This window comes from Octopus bimaculoides, chromosome 24 (assembly GCF_046866305.1).
Source record: "Octopus bimaculoides isolate indiv1 chromosome 24, ASM4686630v1, whole genome shotgun sequence".
NCBI classification, from domain to species: Eukaryota; Metazoa; Mollusca; class Cephalopoda; order Octopoda; family Octopodidae; genus Octopus; species Octopus bimaculoides.
The window spans coordinates 34,624,345-34,647,837 of NC_142951.1; the positions used below are offsets into that span (position 1 = coordinate 34,624,345).

Below are 23,493 nucleotides of genomic sequence, written 5' to 3' on the forward strand. Positions count from 1 at the left end.
AATAATCACAGATATAGGTAAGACACACTTAGTAACCAGCTTTTCCAAATAGTAAGAAATATCTAAATATATGAGGAATACCACAAGAGTACTACTACAACAGCTACAATAAACTCTCTGCCTCTCGGCTAAATCAAAACAGATTCACACATAAAAATAGCTCAACGAATTGTATTCTTTGTACAACTAATTTTCACCAAACCCTGAGAATAAATAAAAGCAGTTTGATTGCAAAATGTTGTACAAGTCTAATTTTTATAAACAATTAGTGCTGTTTGCCACCACACTAGTATAGAGTAGGGTGGGGGATGTGACACATTTACAAAAACTTTCTATGTGAATAAATGCAGAAATACAAAAGCTGACAAGACGGTTGGAGCAACAATCTCTAGGTCAGTCACACAAGTACTTTAGATATATATATATATATATATATATATATATATACAACTCTAGAAACACTGAAGAGGAACTATGAATCAGTAAAGTTCAACCCACAAAATCACCATTTATTTTAACAACCACTTTTCTATGCTTGCATGGGTCAGACAGAGTTTATAGAGGCAGATTTTCTAAGGTTGGATACCCTTCCTGTCACCAACCCTCACCCATTTCCAAGCAAGGATATGTTAACCTATGGCCAGATACGTTTTCACAGAATATCAGAAATGAATGACACTGCTTGTATGACAGTGACACTCATTTACAACCATCACATAATGTCAAGGCAGAGAGACTTAAGCACACACACGTGGCAGTTTTCTTAGTTCCCCTCCACCAAAATCCACCTACAGGGCTTTGGTTGACCTTGTTTAGTAAAATCTAAATTCTAAAGCAGTCCCCTACAGCTAGGTTCCTCACATCAAGAACAAACAAATGGTTATTCCATAAGATGACAGTTAAAAAGACTAAAACAATAAACAACAAATGCTGTGATATTCCTTTCCTGTCCATGCTTTCTCTCCAGAACTTCAATCTCAGCTTCAACCAAACTGACCTCAGCAGTCTGGGAGCTCTTTTGAACAGTGACAGGTCAAGTCTCTCCTCCTTCAGCTACACTTAAAACCAAAACACACCAATAACTATATTTTTCTTTGTTATCATTTTCCATTTCTTTTCCCTGTTTTTCTCTCCTGGGGTATCAGTTCAAACTCCAAGTACCTTAGCTGTAAAGCCTGCAGCTGCTCTTGCTATAGGTGTTGTTTAACCCTTGACCAATGCTAATCCAGCAGCCCCGTGACCAAAAGATTATCCCAAATTTCATTTAAACGTATTACATCTGAGATTGCATTATCTAATGTGCACTTCTGCTTTTAAATTCAATGAGTCATGATTCAAAGGATATTTGACTGCCATTTCTAGCAAACCAAGCAACACTATAGTACCTCTTTTGCTGTCTCAGAGTCATGGCTGTGTGTACAGGTTATGTTTATACGTATACACAGTATGATCACTACTCAGTAGACACAGAACTAATATAGCAATCGAGATTGCACCCAAATATATTCTCATTCCATCAAAGACAAATTGAAAAAAAAACAAAAAAAAACGAGCTAATGATTAGCTAACAGTAATTAAATAGTAATTATAACTCACAGTGGTTATAATAAAAACACCAGGCTATTTAGTCTTGTTAATCTATATATTAGAGTAATGAACTTTGAAGCACTTATGACCCCTAATTCATTTGTATCAGTAATATTTTGCTCATGAAAATATTCAGCTCATATTCAAGACAGGTTAGTCTTGCAAATGAATGTATTTGAAGTCCATCAGTTGTGTGTGCTCTCACAAGTGCATGCATGCAAATGTACACATGCACATCTGTGTCTATTTGCTCTCTACAAAAGTCAGTCTCTTTGCATCAATAAGAGATCACCAATTTGCAAAATAGATAAAGCTTAGTGACATGAGGACTAACTGGTCGTAAAACTCTGCTTCTATAATATATATGCGTAACGCAAACTGGCATGGAAAAACGGGCATAAACCAATGATTAATAAAAAAAAAAAAAAACATAGGCAATAATAAAAACTGGTGAATTAAAAGTGATCTAACAGCCATTACAGTGAAGGATCTTTAACAACACATTTTCTTAAGGAATATTTTCAGTTGTGAAGAGGCCAACACCCACCAACAACATCACTCCACACATAGAAGGAACACCACAATAAAAAGGTCCCAAATGAAGAGTGGGGCAACTACCAACATTATTGCTGCATAGAAGAAAGGAGCCCATCGCCACCACCAACAAATCCCTTCCTGGTGTCCCTCAAACATTGTGATGTGCTTGAATTAAAAGTATAACTACTAATAAATAGCAAAGAAAGGTTAAAAAGAGAGAGGAAGTTCAATCAGAGTCATGCTGTTAAGAGGTCCTTTTTGCAACGCATATGGTTTCAGGTTCAACCCCACAGGCAAGAGCCTTCTACTATAGCTTCATGGAAACCAATAACATTTTGCAAGTGATTTTGTTTAGACAGAAACTGTGTGGAAGCCCATAGCGTGTGTGTGTGTGTGTGTGTGTGTGTGTGTGTGGGTGCAGGTGCGTCTCTACATTTGTCCCCACCACTACCACCACCACTTGACATCAGCTTACACCAAAAAGAGACTGGCAGATTAAGCACCAGACTGATGCATTCGAATCAATGTATTTGACAAAACCTTCCTAGGCAGTACCTAAGCATGGTCGCAATCCAATGCTTAAAACAAGGTTAAGCTGACAAAAATGCAAACCCTGAAGTACAGTGTAAACTGGGTACATGGCTACATGCACAAGCAGGTTATAGCAATCTACAATCGCAGGTTTATCTTCACTGTTGACAAATGTTGACAATGTAATACGTTGTCCTATAATTCAAGATAAACTGATAATACTAATGGGAACAGGTGATTTATTGATAATAAATAGATTCATTTAAGCATTATTCCTGGAATGTGTGAATATAAGAATAGTTTCTGAAGTGATCAATAAGTTTTTTTTTTTTAAATAAAACACCCACACCCAGGTGTATTTCAGCTGTTGATTTATTAAGTTTACTGGTTCGGGCCCTATGAGCCCTAAACTTAAATATGGGTTCCTTATATAGCCACAAGGATACAGTATTGTTTAGCCCTAGCTCTAATCAAACAGACACAATCAAAGACAACGAAACCATGACCACCCTGACTTTTATTCAAAAGCCATCAGCCAGAGATGAGCTTTCTACTTATAGCCCTTTGCCTGAGCAAAGCATTTTCATAAGTTTGTCCTAAACATCCATATTTGCTTTCAGACTTCTAGTTAGCTCTTCTTTCATGTGTTCTGAGTAATATAAAGCTTTCCTAAGTCTAAAGTTACACTGGTGGTTGAAAAAATTAGGAATGTCTATCATATATGGATATCAGGGGGAAATATGATACAAAGGATAGACAAAGGGAATAATGAGAGTGTGTGAGTTGAGAGAGATGTAGTTGCTATTTCTAACAATTTGAACAACCACAGAAGTTCCCTCATTGGTTTGAGGTCACAATAGGACTGGCCTAAGACTGCTAGCCACAGTTGGCTTCAACTGTAAAACAGGTGCCACAGGTGTCACACCCAACTCCACAACAAAAATGGGTGTAACGAAATTCACTGCTACAATTCATAAGCAAAGATATAATTTCTCCCCGACTCATCCAAGCTAACAAAGATAACTGAATTGAAACCAGTTTGATGTTTATTTGGAATAAAGGCTTTTGTCTACAGAAATTCATTTATTTTGGAGCAATATTAATTTTAAAACTGACTACCAACCATCAGTGTTATTCCAGGTGGAATAACTTCAAAAGAAATGATAAATACAAGGAAATATATGGATTAACCTGCTATAATGCATTTAGCAAACACATTCTGTCATGCATTTTAATTTTCAAAATTTTTAGTAATCACAAAAAAGATTTAGTGAAATAGCTAACTTATAGAAGATTATGTTTTTATACACCGAAATAATAATATTCTGTTTTTGTATTTGGTTTGAAATATTCTTGAGGTGAACTTGTTGAAACAGATTATGCTGTATCTCCGGAGAGTCATTAAGCCAATAATAAACATATGCACGCATCCAACCCATGCCAGCATGGAGAACAGATGTTAAATTATGATGAGGACAGTGTGTGTTTATTATTGTCATGACTCTTCCAAGATACAACAAAATACCTTCATCCATCGTGTACCAATAATATTCCAGCCATAGCGATGAAGAGAAATTCCAACATTCTAACATGTGAACAGAGATGGTTTCAGGTGGGTTGGTGTTGAATGAAACTATTTTAAATTTTCAAGACGAGAGAGAAGAAGAGCATTTAGCATGTGGAATAATACCATTTAATTCCAAATTGATTAAGATAATAAAAAGAAGAAAAAAAACCATAATATTGTATTAATAACAATCCACAGTAGCTATGAGAAAGGTATCTATCTACCAGCCCTGGTCAAACCAACCAACCCATGCCAGCATGGACAACGGACGTTAAACAATGATGATGATTCTGTATATATGAGGTTCCTTCTCCCAAATGAATATTTGAGGCTGACTCAGTGAGTTATGCTGGCTTTTGGTTTTACAAGAAAAAAAACAAACGAAAGGAACTTACCTTGCATTGATATGACATTGACAACATTGTCGACCAGCGACGTAGCAGCATTCATGATTAACTTATTAAACATTCTCTGTGCTATAGACGAAGGAAATGGAGCACAGAACTGTGTCAGCAACCACTCCAATATAACTTGTGGTACATCCTCAGGAGCTGTCACTGTTGCTGTTGAAGTACTGTCCTTGTTAAGTCCAGCCTTTTGATAATCAATCACTGCTAGGCGCTTATTAGTATTTTGGTCATAGCGGTCATCTCTGATACCGGTAATATCAACTTCATCTTCATAGAAGAGTCCTGAGTTATGGCCATACATGCGGTTCATAATTGCACTAAAGCCGCAAGTGCAACGGTTCATGTCTAAATTATCTTCATCGTCTTTTACACGCATTGTACAAACACAAATATTGCAGCTATCAAAATTGTGGTCCTTGAAAATGTTAAGAGAGCTGTCGGCAAGGATGACGTTCACCAGCAAGCTGTGAACTTCAGTGAACTGGTGGTTTGTAACTTGATTGTCAACTGAACTCAAAGTCTTGTTCACATATGAAGAGGATGCATTAGACATGGGAGACTGTTCATAACTCATGGGTGTCCGCTGAGATACACTGCCGACTGTAAATGTAGCTGGCGAAGACTCAACGCCTGCATGCATTTTTGATAAGCTGGGAAGGTTTTCAATGGACGGGAGGTTGAGGTAATGACTGTGGAAAGACAAACGGAAAACAGAAAATCAATATCAAGAAGAAAATTTATATTAACACGAACAATAAAAAAACAATTTGTCATGTTTGGGAACAAGAAAGAAAGTATCTGAAATAGGTTAATAATTTTGGGGATAATAGACAGAGACATAGGGCTATCCGATAAAATGCTGTTAGAGGATCACATTGAGTATCAGTAGTCAGAGCACCAGAATAAGCGGCTTTTAGGTATTTGTTCTGGCACTTGGTATTCTGAATTCTGCCTTGGCCTATTTGAGGGGTAGACTTACCTGGTTTAACACCCTCCTTAGGTACCTTGGGTATTTTTAGTGAAGCCCATTCTGATGCAAGAAATCATGTCAGGTCTCAAGTTTGAGAACATCCTCTTCTTTCCTACAGTGCTGGACAAGGGAGCCTTGGAAAGTGGGGCTTAGACACTGCCTTCCCTCCTTATTACACATCTGCAGTATTTGGTTGTCATCAGGTCTCTTCCTCGTGGTGCTGGCACACCAAGATGTGTTAAAATCCCTATCAGCAACCCCATAAAATATACTTACTGTTTGTACAAACAACTAACTAGAGCAGACATTTACCGAAAACCAAAACCTGTTTATTTATCAGCTGTACCTTCAAATTTCTTGAAAATACGGATTTAGGTAAAACAAAATGTGAGTTATAGTTATCAACTAATTAGTTTTAGTTTACAAAACCAACCAATTCTAATTATGAAAGGTACGTTTTATAAACTGAACTGAAATCCCGAACACTACAAGAGTCTTTAATCTAAATAATAAAATTACTGAGATGTAATTTTAATAAATAAATTCACAATAGACACGTCATCTTAGTTAAATATCCCCTTTCAGTTTGACAGCTGAAAAAAAAAAATACTGGGAAGATTTGGGTCATGTTAAAAGGTTAAACTAACTGTTGCTTAAATTAGAATGGTGAACAAATAGATTTTTTTAAAAAGGATTTAAAATGAAAACACACATCGTAGACCCCATCTGAAGATCCAACTGATTGCTTAACCACATACACACACTAACCTCTAAACCCCCGCAGATGTGCAATCTCTCCCTGCTTTCTCACCAAGTGACAACAAAAGTTTTGACACCAAATAATGTCTAAGTGAAGCTGACAGCCTTATGCATGTATTTTTGAGTGACTCTCAGAAGTGCCTTCCATGTTGTTTTAGCTTCGACACATGCATCTCGGATCAAATCCCTTAAATGGCAAATACACCAAGATTTTTATGAAATCTCAAAAACCATCTCCCACAATCACTCACTACAGCTATGTCCTCCCCCATCTCCTCTCACATTCTTATGGAACATCCCCTTTGTACTACTTATACTCCCTCCACCCACCCACTGTTCCTCGTAGATAGGCCCCAATACATCACCAACACCATCTATTTTCTCCCTCCTTCTCTTGTTTTGTCTGTCTGTATTTTCTCTCTCTCTCTCTCTCTCTCTCTCCTTTCTCTCATGGGGTCACCAAATACTCATTCTACAGTAAGACTCTGTAAGATCTCTGTCCCTCTATTCTACTTCAACTCTTCTCACAGCCACTTCTCTCAGTTCCATTCCCACTCTCAGATCAGAAGCTACTTGGTGACCCCATTGGTGCCATATACAGAGCACTCAGTACACTTTGTAAAGCGATTGGCATCAGGAAGGACATCCAACCATAGAAACCATCTTTTTTTCTTTTTTTATGATGGTTTTGCCTGGTTGTAATTAAGCATTTTTTTCCCCCTCCCACACTGATCAAAAACAAAAAGAGAGTCTCATACCTTGGTGCATGTGGCTGGTACTGCCAAGAAGGTTTATACTCAGGAATATGACACGTTAATACAGCCTCGGTAGCACTGGGCAGCTCAACAGGAGCATATTTGGTAGAACCAACAAAACGAGCCAACTTGGGCGGTTTGAACACACAGGACCAGTCCTGGAAGAAAAGAAAAGAAAAATGGAATGTTAGCACTATATTACATAGTAATTGTTTCAAATTTTGGCACAAGGCTAGCAAATTAAGGGGAAGAGGAAGTTGATTGCATCAGCCCTGGTGAATAACTGGTACTGCTTTTGTCCACCCCAAAAGGATGGAAGGCAAAGTCAGCCAAGGTGGAATAAACAGCAATAACTGTAAATGGCTGCATGTAAGATGGAGGGGGGATATACTGGATGAGTTCCTAAATGGTCAAAGCAACAACATTTATTTATAAAATATTCTTGAAGGTGACCAGTGTCGTTAATGGAAGGAGGCAGGGAGAATGGGAAGCTTTACACGAGAGAGACAGATCTTAACAAAATGATATCACAATAAATTTTTATTTATTTATGTGTTTCAGCCAAGTGGCTGCGGTCATGCTGGTGCACCACCATGGGAGAAAATAATTAAATGTGGGAGAAAATAATTAAAAAATGTCTCTAGGTTTAACAGGAAAGAAAAAAATAAACAAAGTAATTACATTAAGGAAATGCTTGTTAATGACTCCATTATAGCTGCACTTAACTGTTTCTATATGTAAGATCAATGCATGTTAAGACCTGCTTACTCCACAAAGTATGTGAAATTGTATGAATCAAGATTATTGGGAAAAAGATAAATGTAGCTTGGTTTTACAACTTTTAAAATTGTTCTCAACGTATTGAAACACAAACAATGGAGAGAGTCGTGTCCTTATAATCAATATTGGTATTAATATTAATTCAACCCCAAAGTCAAATGATAGCTTTTTTTCTTTTTTCAACATCACACGAAGTCATCAAACTATCACCAAATGTCTGGCACCAAAAAGTAAGAAAAATGCAGAATGTTTAACAGACTGGGAAGAAGAAGACCTATAAATAACCCAGCTCCTCTCATTAAACTGGTGATGGTGTTAAACGACATTAATCACCCAACCAATCAGGTTGGGGAGTCATGTGACAGAGTCAACATATCAATCATGTGAAGCTGCCATGAGAATAATGTTATAGATTTCCTTGTTCTGCTATTACATTCACACCAACAACTGACTCTGGTCTATCCTAGTATATTATTGGTGTGGGCCTACATAGGCTATGCTCGGGCTCATATGATTCTCTCTCTCCAAACAACTATCATCAGTGACATTTTCAGAGGTTGATTCTTTCAAAACCTACTTCGTGTTCAAACTTTCAACAAGGATCTTATATTTTTAAGAATCTGCTCCACTTCCACGGGACACAAGCTCAATATCAGATACGGGATGCAGGTATGTTTCCAACGCACCTCCAGATGTGACCCACATCCGTCAGCCAACAAGTTCTCGCATTAACAAATTGTGTCATGACCTACATCCATCAGTTCTTTCTCTTTTGTTAATTCAACACAAACTGTGTCAAATTGAACACAATCTCAGGTCTTCATCACAGTTTCCCCTTTCAAACTTCCTGTCTCAACAGCTTCCTTACCCACACTAACAAACAATCAAAACCTATTTATATCAACCCCTTTCAATCATATTTATTACTAACCCCAATATCTAAAACTGCTTTACACTTCACCTTTTGATGCAACAACAAGAGAAATGGCAATATTTAAAATACACACAAACCAATAAATTGGAGGTAATCCTGACCAGAGGAGGAAGAACAATGAGTGTCTTTTGCGTACCTTACTAGAATCAGTGACTGCTATACTGTTGTCCACTTCAGCTATGACACAACTGTCAGGAATCGTTGTCTCAGGTGCTATGTCTGTAATGGTGCCAGGAGAAGATACAGGGTTCTCCAGGGATGGAGGAGTGGGGTACATTCTTGATAACTCTGATGGGGCTGCAAAGAGAGAAAATATTGGATTTAGATTTTGGCACAAAGCTAGCAAGTTCATGGTAAAGGGTTGTTAAGTTGAATACATCGACTCGAGTGCTCAACTGACACTTATTTTATCGACTCCCTCAAAGGGTGAAAGGCAAAGTTGACCTTGGCAGAATTTGATCTCAGAACGTAATGACAGATGAAATGCTGCTAAGCATTTTGCCTGGCATGCAAATGGCTTTGCAAGTTCACTGCCTTTAAAGAGAGAAAATATTAATGCAAATATATTTCACTGCAATTTCAATTTCCCAAGACGCTAACAACTGACAAGACAGATGGAGCCCAGGAGATTGAAGGAAAACCAAGAGAACCATTTAGTTTGCACTAAATTTTCAGTGGAACTAAATTTGTACTAAATTTTCTGTGTAGAATTCACCAGAAAAGCCATCATACTAACAACATTAAAAAAAAAGATAAAACAAACAAACACACTTTCCAATACAATCCTAATTTCTTACTTTGGCACACTGCCAAATCAATTTACAGGGGAAGAGATAGAATCAGTTCAATTGATTCCAGTATATGACTATTGGCATTTAGAGTGAAAGTCAACAGTGGCTGGATTTGTACTAAGAAGAATATAATGGAATCTACCATTTTATTTAAGGTGCTCTTCTGTCTATAATCATGGCAACTGTTTTTGTGATACTTTCATTTTAGTAACATTAATACAAGAGAGAGAGAAAAACAGAGACTAACAGGTAGGAATAAACAGGTGTAGTAAAAGGACCAGCAAAATGTACAGCAGGTACAATATTTAAGATAGGCAAATGAAGTGACTTTAACCCTTTAGCATTCGTGTTTTTTCTGTCAAAAGTAATTCTTATTTATTCACATTGTTTACAATTAATCATGCATTATCTTGTAGCTATGTGATTTTGATGAGGTTTGAGCATAAAACAGGCAGAATGCTTTGGTTGGATATATCCGGTTCAAATGCTGAAGGATTAAAGATTAAGAGGAAAGCATAGATAAAATTAGAACTATCACCCTTACAATCTGGTGTCAACAGCAGAGGCTACATACATGCACACAGGAAATATATATACAATGACACAACTGATCTAAAATATAAGATGTTAATAAAAACATACCTATGGTACCGTTGGGAATTATATTTGACCCCTTACTGCCTTTAAGGCTGTCATCAGTAGATTTTAGGTTGCTGGCTGAAGGATCCTGAAACTCAAAATAAAACAAGACTTATTTAGAGGTAAATGGAGAGGGAGGGAGGGGGGACTGAAACAGACATAAAATTATTAAATAAGGTGAAGGATCAGTTCATCATTTCACTTTAATGCCCATGTTTGCAAGGGTCAGATGGAATTTGGTGACAAAGATTTTCTGCCGCTGGATGCTCTTCCTGTTGCCAATCCTCAACAGTTTCTAAGTAAAGGTAATATTTCCTCAGACCAGATAGACATGTTTTCATGAATGGTGAAGGGTACAAACATGTTATAGTGGACAACACTGCCTTACGATAGGTATCAATGTATGAGGAAGGTGACAGTCAAATAGATAACTCCAGTTGAATACATGCTAACAGTTAGTGCAGCATTAAAGCCAGACTCCTCGAATGAGATAATTTATCAATACTAACATACAATATATAATGCCACGTCAGATAACATGAAGGAGTTGAACTAACAAAGGAGCCTTTATGTGGACACACAGAAAGCAGAAATAGCAGCCAACTCTTAGATATAGCATCCACACTGGTGCTATGTCTAAAACACTTGCACTGGTGCATATAAAAAGCACCCAGTAGACTCTGTAAAGTGGTTGGTGTAAGGAAAAGCATCCAGCTGTAGCAACCATGCCAAAACAGACAATTGTAGTCCGGTGCAGCTTGCCATCTCCTGTCAAACTGCCCAAACCATGCAGCATAAAATGAACTTTAAATGGACTCGATTATTTCTCAAATAGGAAATAGTTAAAGATCTGAAATGGTTTTCTAGTTCAGGTAAAAACATATTTCAAAGAAAATCTTGATAAGTCTGGCTATAACTCACTACTTCATCTCCACTTTCTTCACTTTCAAAAATATGGTCCAGGTCCATGGGGGTCGGAAAGAGATCCTTCTCTGTGGTGAGGCTATTGGAAACTGGCAAGGAACAAGAAGATGTAGGCGGAGAACCAACGGCTGTTATACCTGAAAGGTAAAAAGATAGGGTTATAAGGGGGGGTCTTAGAGGGAACCTAACACAGCAACCAAATTACTTCTTGACTCATGTAAAAATATTTCCACCCCAGTGTGTGTGCAGTTTACTGTTCTGCTATGGGTAGAATCATCAAAAAATATATTCCATCCAGTGAAAGATAAATATCATGTATTATACACAGTATTTAAATCTGCTAAATTATCATATTTCCATGGCAACTATTAGTATAATATAAGCTACCGATAGTTTCCATGAAACTATTAGTAGCTTATAATTAAACAAGAGAGAGTGATTGTGTGTGTGTGTGTGCGTGCGTGCGTGCGTGTGTGTGTGTGTGTGTGTGTGTGTGTGCACGCATACTACTCTAATCTATGTCAATATGTAAAAGTATGCACATGACGATGACACAAGACAATGAGAGTGTGTGTGCCCGTCCGTCCTAAGAACAGTTTAATAACTTTAAACTGAATAATTACTTAACAGTTTCTATAGAGTTATAGAGTACATGTTTATTAAACTTTTCCAAGAAGAGTGATAGTGGTTCCAAACTTTCTGCTAGCCATCCTTCATAAAACTGTGCAATGAAGGCTAGCAGGCTGCTGAAACTTTGAAGTCACTGTCATGCCTCTTCTAGTAAAAATTCAATTGATGCACGTGCGGGAGGGGGGGGGAATAAACTTTTTGTGGAAGTTTACATGCAATAAGTATTGAGTAATCAATCCTCCAGTCTCATGTCAAAATGTTTGTAGAACTTGACATCAAATCACACACATTATATGTGCACCTGAATATATATATGTATATACATATGTATATATACACACACATTCATGTGAACTGTATGTATTTGGTCGTATCAATATGACCTACATATACATGAAATAACTTCAATACACTGTAAACTATGTAGTATGCACGCATTCACATATATATATATATATATATATATATATATATATATATATATATAGATGTGTGTGTACGGAATGGATGGATGGGTGAATGGATAGCTGTGTGTGTGTGTGTGTGTGTGTAATATAATATGGGAGGGAGGATATCTCTGATTCAGTCACTGACCAACAAATTAGTTTCAACAGACAGTACCAATGGACCAGAATCTATAACAAACACAAACAACCAGGCTTACATTAATGAACAGTTCCTATTAAGACCAATCAATAGTGCTTTATGCAACAATAATAATAACTGGATGATTATTTTTATTATTACTACTACTACTACTAAGAAAGAATGTCTCAGAATAGGAGAGAAACAGACACAGAGAGGAATGGTAAAGATATTCACTGTATCAAGTGATACAATCTGTATTTCGTAACACACCCACCCTCTCTAGGGGAGTTAATTCATTCGTTTTCTTGCATGATCTTATAACATCAAATGTGATGGTGACGACGGTGGTGGAGTACATTTATTGTATACAGTAAAATCACAACTGTCTTTCCGATGTCAAAAGAAAAACCAATAATATATCCTAAATCTATTATTACTTCCCTTTACAGACAAGCATTAACAACAAAATGCACTTCACACAGACTGGGAAGCATAAAGAAATACGACTACTGTTTGTTTATAGGGCAGTGTTAAATCAGCCTGACAAGCTGACAGAGAGAAGAATAAACATCAACAGAAACCGTCAGTGGGGTTTGTTAGAAATAAATCAACTTACTGTTGCCATTGTGCCGTGATGAATCCTTTTCTTCTTCCTAAAATAGAAAACATGAGGCCATCACAATTCATTTATAAAGATTTCTGGTCAACATCAACTGTTGACATGGCATGTCATTTCAGCACTGGAGCAATCAAAAGTATTGGCCTATATATAATACTAATATTAGTACAACAACAACAACAACAATAGTTTCAAATTTTGGCACATGGCCAGCAATTTTAGGGAAGTGTCTTCCTCAAGGAGGCAACATGCTACCAGGTCCAAGAGTTGAACTTATGACCTTACAATTGTTAGTCCAATACCCTAACTGCTTTCTAAAACCTGATGAAAAGGAGAAGAATAACGTCATTCGACTGGTGCTTACCTTTAAAGGGGAAGAGCGAAACAGATCATCTCGACTTGTTCTAAAATTCCTTGCAGGCAGTGTTCCAAAAAGTGAAGATGATTCGTCAGTGAACTCATAAGGGTCATGAGCTGGCGGTTGTGGGGTGGGAGGCTTCAAGGGTTGCTTACTGGAGGATGAGTTTTGAGAATGTTGTGAAAAATGAGAGTTATGCTGTGGCTGTTGTTGTTGAAAATATTGGCTATCCTGTCGACAATCAAACTTTGTTCGCTTTAATTGGCTGTCGAACCTACAAAATAACAAACATTGAAACAATCAGTTCTTCTTCAGTCAAATACGCAATTCATTAAGTGAGCTTTTCTCTGAGAATCAAATTATTGAGCCATTATTATTTCTAAGAACATCTACAAAGCCTACAGCAACAAGATAATTTCTCATTACTATAAAGCAATTTAGTTTTATTCACAAGAAAAGTTAAAACTATTAATGAAAATCAGTGAAATTAATGCAATCAGGGAGAAATTCTATGACCAAGCAAAAATATTCAACAAAACTGAAGCCTTTTGAATCAGCAGTAACATTTGCACCGAGAGACAGGAAAGGAAGAAATAAAATAAAATAAAATAAAATACTTCTCCCACCACAATTAAGTAAAAAGAAAAATTAAACAAGAAGAGCAAAGAACCACTTTCCTTCCCAGTTGCATATATTTAGGTGTGCAATATTAATTAAGAATTTGAAATCAATAAAACTTCAAATATTTCATTTAGAAAAACCCCTGGAGCAACACAACAGCAGAAGACTAGAGTTACAAATATCTCCGAGTGAAACCCATTATCTCTACTACAGTCTAGTGCTATATCCAAGCATTTACCAAACATAGCACCACATATTTGCTTTCAATACAACATTATTATTATTAATTACTATTAATATCATTATTATTATCATTATTGGCAATGGTTTATCACTGAACAAGGTGTCTTTGACTTGGCCGTGTCAAATTATTACTGACAAATTAATCTTGGGAATTCACTCCAGGACTTCTTTTAACTTCGCTTAGGCCTTCACAAGGCAAAGATAGATTTTTCTTTTGTGCTGCTGCACTATAAAGCAGATATTGCTAGTGAAGTGTCGCAACTCTCGTAATAAGCAATAATTGTGTGTCTGCATTTGTGTAGAAGAGGAGGAGCAGGAGGAGTATTTGGAAATGTAGTGATCATGGTCCAAGACTAATGTGGAACGAGAAGGTGTGATATTAACGCGTTTTCATTGGGTTGTTGCAGTTTAGGAGTTGATGGATAGACTTGGAAACTAAGGAGAATCCTCAAGATGGATGGATATCTAAACAAAAGGAGTGGATGTCATAAATGTTTTAAACAAACTGTGAGAGAGAAGTGCAGGGAGCAGTTTGATGGGAGAAGGGGAAAACAGATAAAAGCAAATAGGCTCAGGTGGGTTGATATAGTTCACAAGTTCAGAGGGGAACAGAAAACAATGTAGTAGTGGGTGAAGAAGGCAAGGAGGAGACACAACCCAACCAGGTCTGGTCTAACAGAAATGTGGAGGAGTGTTGGTTATTGAAGCCATACCCATTCAGATTGACAGTTTTTTACTCGCCTTTGTGTGTTTGTGTGCCATACATGCACAATCTCAGGTATATAAATAATAATCTAAGAGGTGTTTATGGTTTTAACACCAGCAGCTGTTGAGGGTAATTTGGAGAGTGAAACCCAAGCTGCAAATTACAGATTTTAGCAGTGTGAAGAACATATGTTACCGCTGAATAGAGACTGGTAAATGTAGCATAGAAAAGGAAAACTGTTGGCCATGTGTTGTTGTTTTGTGAGCCGAGGGTGTGCACTGTTGCGGGATTATTGGCTGTGAATGTATAGTGTCTGTGTTGTTGTGATGCATGCGAAGCAATGAGATTAAAGTTTAAGTCCCTAATGAATGATTTCCAGGTATATAAGTACATCGGGGATTTGTGGTCCTAGCATGGCAACAGGTGAAGGTAAAACCTCTGCTTGAAAAATGAAGCAAAGTGCATAATGTGTATGTGTGTATGCACATGCGTGCGCTTGCATCTTTCTCAGAGACATGCTATTTGGTGTGCCAACTAAAACTATTCTTTTACTTTTGTTATCTCATTTGTTTCAGTCATTTGACTGCGGCCATGCTGGAGCACCGCCTTTAGTCGAACAACTCAACCCCAGGGTCCTGAACATATCAAACCCTTCAGTGTCATCACAGACGAGTGAGGATTGTGCACAATGGGTCACAGAGTTTGCCTCTGATGTATTTCTTACATTAAATATATATTGATTTGATGTGAATGTATAAAATATTAACAAGGCATACATTTACATTACACTCGCATACACCTGTGTGTGTGTGTGTGTGTGTGTGTGTGTGTGTGTAAATCTAACTATAAGACACATGCACGTGTGTTTCACTGCATCTTTTTAATATGTTTAATAACATGCATACATAGTTACAACACAATTTCTTTTTTTATTGTTGTATATGTGTGTGTGTGTGTGTGTGTGTGTGGGATGGGTCTGTTGTCTGTTGTAGACAGCCTGAGTATGAGGGAAAGTCCCTCCCTAAGGCACAGACCTGTTCAAGACAGTTTTTAATACAAAAACCATCTGTTGCGTTTGTATGTAAGTCATCCATCTTTCATGGCACTGATGATGTTTTCCAAGAAAATGGCAACACTGGTTCTGCTTGGCACCAATGTTGCCACAAGTGCAGAGAATCAAAACAGATGCCACAAGACATCTTTTCACTAAAACTCGAACAATCCCACCAATACAATTCCCTCAAATGGTGAGGGGGGGAGAGAGAGAGAGAAACAGACAGACAGACAGATTTTACACAAGACTTGAAAATGAACATTTGGAAAAACTTTCCATGGATTCTCCATTTGAAGGTTCTGGACTGAATTCACACAATCACATGTACATCATGGAACACACATAAACACACAATGTACTGGAGCACACACACACACACACACACACACACACAGAACTAATTCACATATCCATAAAACCCAACAGTTGTCTTGACAATCCCTTGGGATTAGAACCAACCAGATCAGGCCTCTCACACCTACCCAACAGTGTCATTCTAAAAACAAACAATCACATCGTTGAAATGTCAAAGCCACAAGATAATGCATGGTTAATTCTAAACAATGTGAATAAAGAAGCATTCCATTTGACAGAGTCATCTGAATGCTGAAGGGATGAAATAACAAAATAGCCTCATCACTTCATTGGTGACCAGCTTCGATTCTATAAAGGAATAAAACTTAAGTCCCATAGATGCCCGCACGCACACACACAGAGTGCTCTGAATCCTAATGACAACATGGGTGTGTAGCAGAAGAAACAAACAAAGTAAAAATCCAGTTTCCATAATTCCAATGTTACCACACATTGTTAATAATGAATTAGTTTGAAATGGAGACTGGTGAACTGTTTGAGATAAAGCCATAAACTGCTATGTTTTTAATCAATGATACAATCACAATAAAATGATTTAAATGCTCAACAACTGAATATCTCTTCACCAGCGTATTATTATTACTGGTATTATGATTATTATATTTTTTTTATTTATTGTTGTATTTATTTGCATTTAAAGCAGAACAGGATAACATTACAAGATTGTTGATTAAGTGAATATTTAACGAGGCAAACAAATACAACACTGGTTGGCGTTTGGTAAATTTCTTTACAGTTCACAATGATTCTGTCCATAAAACTGCAAGTTAATTATGCTTTGCAAGTTTTATTGTGTGTATTAATTATTATTTATAAAAAGCATTGAAGACTTTCAAACAAATTCTTGGTTTTTATTTCTCCAAAGAAACCCTATACAATATTCCTGTCATTGTTCCTGCAAATTGGTAGAATTATTAAAGGCTGTGGATAAAACATCTTGTGGTATTTATTCTAATTCTATAGCTTCTGAGTTCAAATCACACCTACATCAACTTTGTTACTCATTCATTCAAGATCAATAAAACAAAATACCAGTTGTATACTGTGGTTGAGACTTAATCAACTAATCCTCTCCCTACCACTACCCCACCACAATTTGTGGCCTTCTACCTGGTTATTGTCAACAGCAATAATGATGATGATGATGATGATGATGATGATGATGATGATGGATGCAAATTTTGACAATAGGCTAGGAATTGAGGTGGGGACCACCCCCATCCCACAGCTCCTGACCCCAGTGCTCAACTGGTACCTTGGCAGGATTTGAGCTCAGAGCATACAGTTTTAAGTAATAACGGTTTAAGTAATATTGGTTTCATATTTTGGCACAAGGCCAGCAATTTCAGGGAGTGGGGAAAGTCGATTACATCAACCCCAGTGCTCAACTGGTACTCATTTTATCGATCCCGAAAGGCAAAAATCGACTTTGGCGGAATTTGAACTCAGAACATAAAGACAACTGAAATGCCTCTTAGCCTTTTGTCCAGCTTGCTAATGATTCTGCCTGCTCACAAGTAATATTAACAGACATCAGTTGTAGCTAAAAGTTCCATAAAACATTGTATATCCTTCCTGTAAGACCAACTAAATTGTAACCAGGTGTTCGTCCACTGGACACTCCCCTCTCGTATTTCGCATGTATCAAACTCCAAACTTAGGTTTAAATATGAATAGACTGTTTTCTTTGTTCAATCTGTGATTAGTCTTTAAGCATTATAATTTATTCTAAAAAGCGGGGAGAAAAAAACCTGAAGTGCATCAGTTTGTTCTAAGTCTTTCGTCAACAATTAGAAATTGATCAGCCAGGTGGAGGAGCAGTAGATAAACCACTTTTGATTATTCTCAAGTGGCTTATATTCTGTAAACACCAATTTTGTCAGACTGTTTGAAAATAAACACTGAATCCTGTCCTCACCTCACTGTGACACACAATCCGTCAATTATAACGTTACAATTAACAAATTGATTAATAATAATAATAATAACAGTAGGAATACTTTCAATAATTGTGTGTGATTATTTCCATCATCAATAACCAATAATAAGCAGTTTAACCAAACAAACAGAAAAAAAAAACAGTTTTCATTTCAAAACAAATTTTCAAAAAATGCTTCTTTTTTTTAAATTTTCGGTGTGAAAACGATATTAAAAGCTGTGAGATTATCTTTTAAATGATATGGGTAGAATGTATTTGGTAAGCAATAAAACGAAGAGCCAACATAAATGTGTAAAAGCATTGTGTCATAAAGCCAGTTTGCCTGCACATGTCGTTAATTAACATGATAACTGTATCCGAAATCTCTTGTGTGTTGGGAACAGCTGGAGGGAGGGAGAGAGGAGGAGGAGGAGGCGGAGAAAGCAGGAGGTGTTTAGCTTACAAGAGCACATAATTTCAGTAAAGAGATAGCTATATTAAATATCCAAAAACCAATGCTATTTTCTGCTATCTATTCTAATCAATATTGACTAACCACAACCTATGCCACTAAACAGGCGGCAGTCAGCAAGATCTGGAGACAAGAAAGCATTTCGTTTCACTTGCAGCTTTAAATATAGCATTCAAGTCACAATAATCCTTACAAATTAATTATGGACGGCGACATGGACGGCGACACACACACACACACACACACACGGAAAAAGAAAAAGAATGTCAAGATTTGGTGGTAGCAAGTAGGAAGAATTAGAGGCAATAATATTGTAAGAAACGTTATTTCTGCACTTTTGAAATAAACCTGTCTGTCTTTCATTTTAGCAGAAGGAAAGAAGAGAAGAGAAAAGAGAAACAGCATCAGTTAAAAACGTTTCCCCACTTCTGTCAACTGAGAAAGTGTGTGTGTGTGTGTGTGTGTATGTACGTGTACACACACAACACTCATTCATATATATACACACGTGTGTGGGAAGGGTGAGTGGGGGCTAAATTTTGCTAAATACACCATTAAACCTTAGAAATATCAACTCACCCACTTACCTACCCCTTCCCCGCCATTCAGTAAAAAAAAAAGGTAAACTATAATAATCCTGACAATATGGTGTAATAAAGACTAGAAACTGTACAGATGGATTCAACAAGGAAACCTAATCCATTTAAACCAAGGTTTTTTCCTTTCTTTCTTTAACCCATCCAACCCATTCTCCCTCACCACACACACACATAAGGTAAGGAATGTAATATAAACAGATTTTCTGACTGAATTCCTCTTCTGGTAAGTGATTAAAGTGATGTAGTACAAGAAATGTCTTAAAATGATTTACATTAAATATTATCAAGTACAGTAATGCCAGGTGATAAGATTAAGTGGGTGTTATGACTGAGTTAAGTCAGTCAGTGAACAACATCTGCTGCTGTTGTTGTTGTTGTTGTTGTCGTAGAGAGGAGGGGGGTCAGTAAAATTGATGCATTTGAAATTATTTGAGATATTAAACCATGTGATTTGGGGTATTTTGTTTTTTTTTTTTGCTTTTTGGGTTGGATGTTTCTTTTTGTTTTTTTTTCCCCCTGCCTGTGGTATTTTTTCCCCCTCCCCTGTACTCCTAACATATCCAGAAGAAGAAAAGGAAAAACTGCTTTTAAGTGCTACTTTAGCTAGCAAGAGACAGAGACAGAAAGAGAGAAGAATGGAATTATAGAAGAGAACGACAAAACAGCAGGATGATAAGGGCTTTTAGTAAATCTTTTGATAACCATTTTATTGCTAAAACACTCTCCAGCTATCTTCCTTTCTTTCTTTCTTTCTTTCTTTCTTCTCTATCCAGAAAGGAAAGAAAAATGTTCTATCCAGCCAAATGAATAAAATATGCTGTACATGGAAACAGTGGATAGAATTGGTTAGATTTACAGAACGACAAATATATATACGTGTGTGTGTGTGTGTGTGTGTGGTGCAAAATGAGAGGACTGAGGAGATATCAGTGTGAAATAACTGTAGCTGTGTAAGCTGACAAGTTTGTATTGAGGTAGTAAAAAGGTTAAATAAAGTCACCTTCAAAATATTTCAGAGCTGTTCTAAGCAGTGACAAACAAATATGTGGAGAAGAGAATAATACTGACACACTCAGGTAAACAATGTATTTGAAGAGTCAGCTACTGAAAGAAATAAACCACTAAAATATCTGTTGAATAATTCAAGTGGTTATGTGTGAAACGAACATGTGTTGAAGATGGGTGAACACATGGTTGAAGGAAATTAAGCAATTATTATTAAGATGATGATTATAACAGGTTTGCTTGACTGGCTACTTGATCCATTATTATTCTTTCTAACCATCACTGTTCTCATCTGTTGAGACTTACAATAAATACCATAAAAAATTTAGAGATCATACAGAAAATAACTCACTGCAAAAAAAAAAAAAAAAATAAACTGTACCTTTCCCCCATAACATCACTGAACACCCCACCACTACTGTTAGTCTCTTTCTCACTCCACCCTGATTGCCTTCAGCTTCTCTACAGTAAGAAACTCGTTCTGCTTAGGCCCCTTCTATATGTAAACCCTTCATTTCTTAGCATAAAGCTGTCTCCTTGAGGTCTGAAGTCTTACAAGCTGCATGGTGACCTCACTAGTGATGGTGGCATGGGGAAAAAAAGAAAGAAAGAAAGAAAGAAAGAAACACTCAGCACATGTTGTAAAGTGGTTGGTGTTGACAAGGGTATCCAACCATAGAATCTATGCCAAAGGAGACAGTGGAGTGTGATGCAGTCCTTAGAACAGTGGTTCTCAACCTTTCTAATATCTGGGCCAGATCCAAAACCTGAATTTTTTTTTTTAAGGGGCGGCCCTGCACCAAAAAGAAGGAAAAAAAAAATGTCAATTAAAGAAAAATATATTTAAAGAAAGAAGACTATGATGGGTCATCAGAAGGATGCTTGAGGGCCACAGTTGAGAACCGTTGCCTTAAACCCATCAGATACAATCATACCGCCCTACCCATGCCAGCATGGAACATGGATGTGAAGTGATGATGATGATCATCATCATCATCATATGGAATTACCATTTTAGACCAGGTTCATATATTATGACAATTCCCCTGAAGTTCAGTAGCCAAAGTCAGAAAATTAATTTTGTAAATTAAAATTGAGTTAATAAATTGAATTAATAGAAAGTTACTTTCACTGCTGACTCTGAAAAAATTGTTTACCGGAAATCTTGCACACAGTTAGTTTTAGTACCACATGTGAAGGGGGGAGGGATGTCCTTTTTAAAGTTTGATACTTAGTCTATCAGTTTCTTTTGTTGAACAGTTAAGTTACAGAAACATAAGCAAACCAACACTGGTTGTGAAGCAATGGTGGGGAAGAAACATAGATACACACACACACGCGCGCGCGAAATCTGTTGCCATACTAATGAAGATAAATCACACAGTGAAGTCGCTTGGCACAGATTGACTTTGAACTCTGCTGTGCATGTACACTATGTTTTAACATTCTGCCTCACTTCCGCTGTTTACAGCAGTGCTTGGAAGGAAGGTGTGTAGTGTGTGATCGTTGCATTGACCATGTGAGAGAAAGTTGTCATGGCGATACCTGCTCAGAGGTCTATGTAAAGTTGCAGAAAGTATATGGAGAGGAGTGTATGATCCACACACAAGTGTACAAGTAGATCAGACGTTTCCAAGGTGACCAACATTCTGGGAGACCCGCAGCCAGCAGAAATTCTACCTGTTTTATGTTCAAACTGGTAAGACCCAGCCTCTTGCACCTATCTTACGAATACCAACCTAAAAGTAAGCCATCACACATCACTGAAAAGTTTGAAACTATGAGATTAATGCAAGATTAATTGAAAACAATGTGAATAAAGAAAGATTACTTTTGACAGGATAATCTGACTGCTAAAGGGTTAATTTCCCAAATTTTAAGAGTGCAGGAACGATTAAAATATATTTAGGAACTAGAATTAATTTCATATAGAATTTCAGTATCTTTTAATGTGTTGATTCATTCCAAAAATATATTTATTATAAATGCAAAGAAGATCAATATTTGATTTTTCTCCTCTCTGTGTTTTGTTTTTATTCTTACTGTTATTGTTATTAGAATGTAGCCCTGGTCACTTGTAAATTACATTTTAAACAAAGATTTTAGTCACTGTACTTTTTGAGAACATCAAATCTAATATACATTTTATTTACACATTCAAACCTCTTTTTTCAGCATGAATTCTAATTGAAAATTTTATTTAATTGGCTGTCAATTCAAGTTTCAATTCCAGAATCCATATTTTGCTGTTTTTTTTTCCCCACTCAATTTCCCATTTTAGTTATGAAAACATCTGTTTCATCAATTTTGAATTTCAAACAGAAAAACCTAGAAACTACACACACACACACACACACACACACACACACACACACACACACTGCATCAACATCACCATCCATGTATATATTGTACAGACTGTTATATAACCAAAATATCTAATTGACTTAGTTGTGATATGAAAAGGTAATGGAAGCTGAAAGTATAAAAATCAATTTTTAACAACCAGATGCAAATTCCATTTGCTCTATCATCAACTTGTTTTTAAATTCACTTCATGCCAATTTCTCTATTTCCCATAATCTTTATTTTTCGACATTCCACCGATGTCTATACTTAAATATTTTTCACCACTAACAGCTTCTTGAACTAGTTTCATCTGAATCATCATTAAATGCTATTTTGAACCATTTCCTACAATACAACCGAATAAACCACTAATAGTTTTATTACAAATACATCTCATTGTTTCATAACTGACACAACTTGAAACTAAGTCACCCCTCACCCCCACACAACAACATTAATAGATGATTATTAAATCATAGGTAGCAAATTACTGTCATGTTAAGTAACATCAAACACCATTGTTGTTGTTGCATCATTCAACCCCTTTAACACACATTTAAGACACATCCTCTACAGCCCAAAGTGAAACCCTATGATAACAGGAGCAACCAATTTGACAACAGTGCCACTTGTATATAGTAGCAGTACCCAATGGAAGAAATACTGTATTCTATACTTGATTTTAACTTGGGCTGGGGGGAATACAAATTATGGGGGGGGGGGGGGGGATAAGACTACAAAAGGGAAAATTTTGTATCAAAATTTAACACTA

General features: G+C 36.7%; 1 protein-coding gene across 1 annotated transcript in view; it reads right to left on the reverse strand.

Moving 5' to 3' along the window:
* LOC106869075 (mediator of RNA polymerase II transcription subunit 13-like) overlaps positions 1-23,493 on the reverse strand; it is a 146,475-nt gene that overhangs the window by 15,160 nt on the left and 107,822 nt on the right. The window contains exons 10-16 of the mRNA XM_014914598.3: positions 13,386-13,653; positions 13,019-13,055; positions 11,182-11,321; positions 10,264-10,354; positions 8,967-9,127; positions 7,120-7,274; positions 4,618-5,321 (exon numbers count right to left, since the gene is read on the reverse strand). Coding sequence (XP_014770084.2) covers positions 4,618-5,321; positions 7,120-7,274; positions 8,967-9,127; positions 10,264-10,354; positions 11,182-11,321; positions 13,019-13,055; positions 13,386-13,653 — 1,556 coding nt within the window. The remainder of the gene's footprint in view (positions 1-4,617; positions 5,322-7,119; positions 7,275-8,966; positions 9,128-10,263; positions 10,355-11,181; positions 11,322-13,018; positions 13,056-13,385; positions 13,654-23,493) is intronic.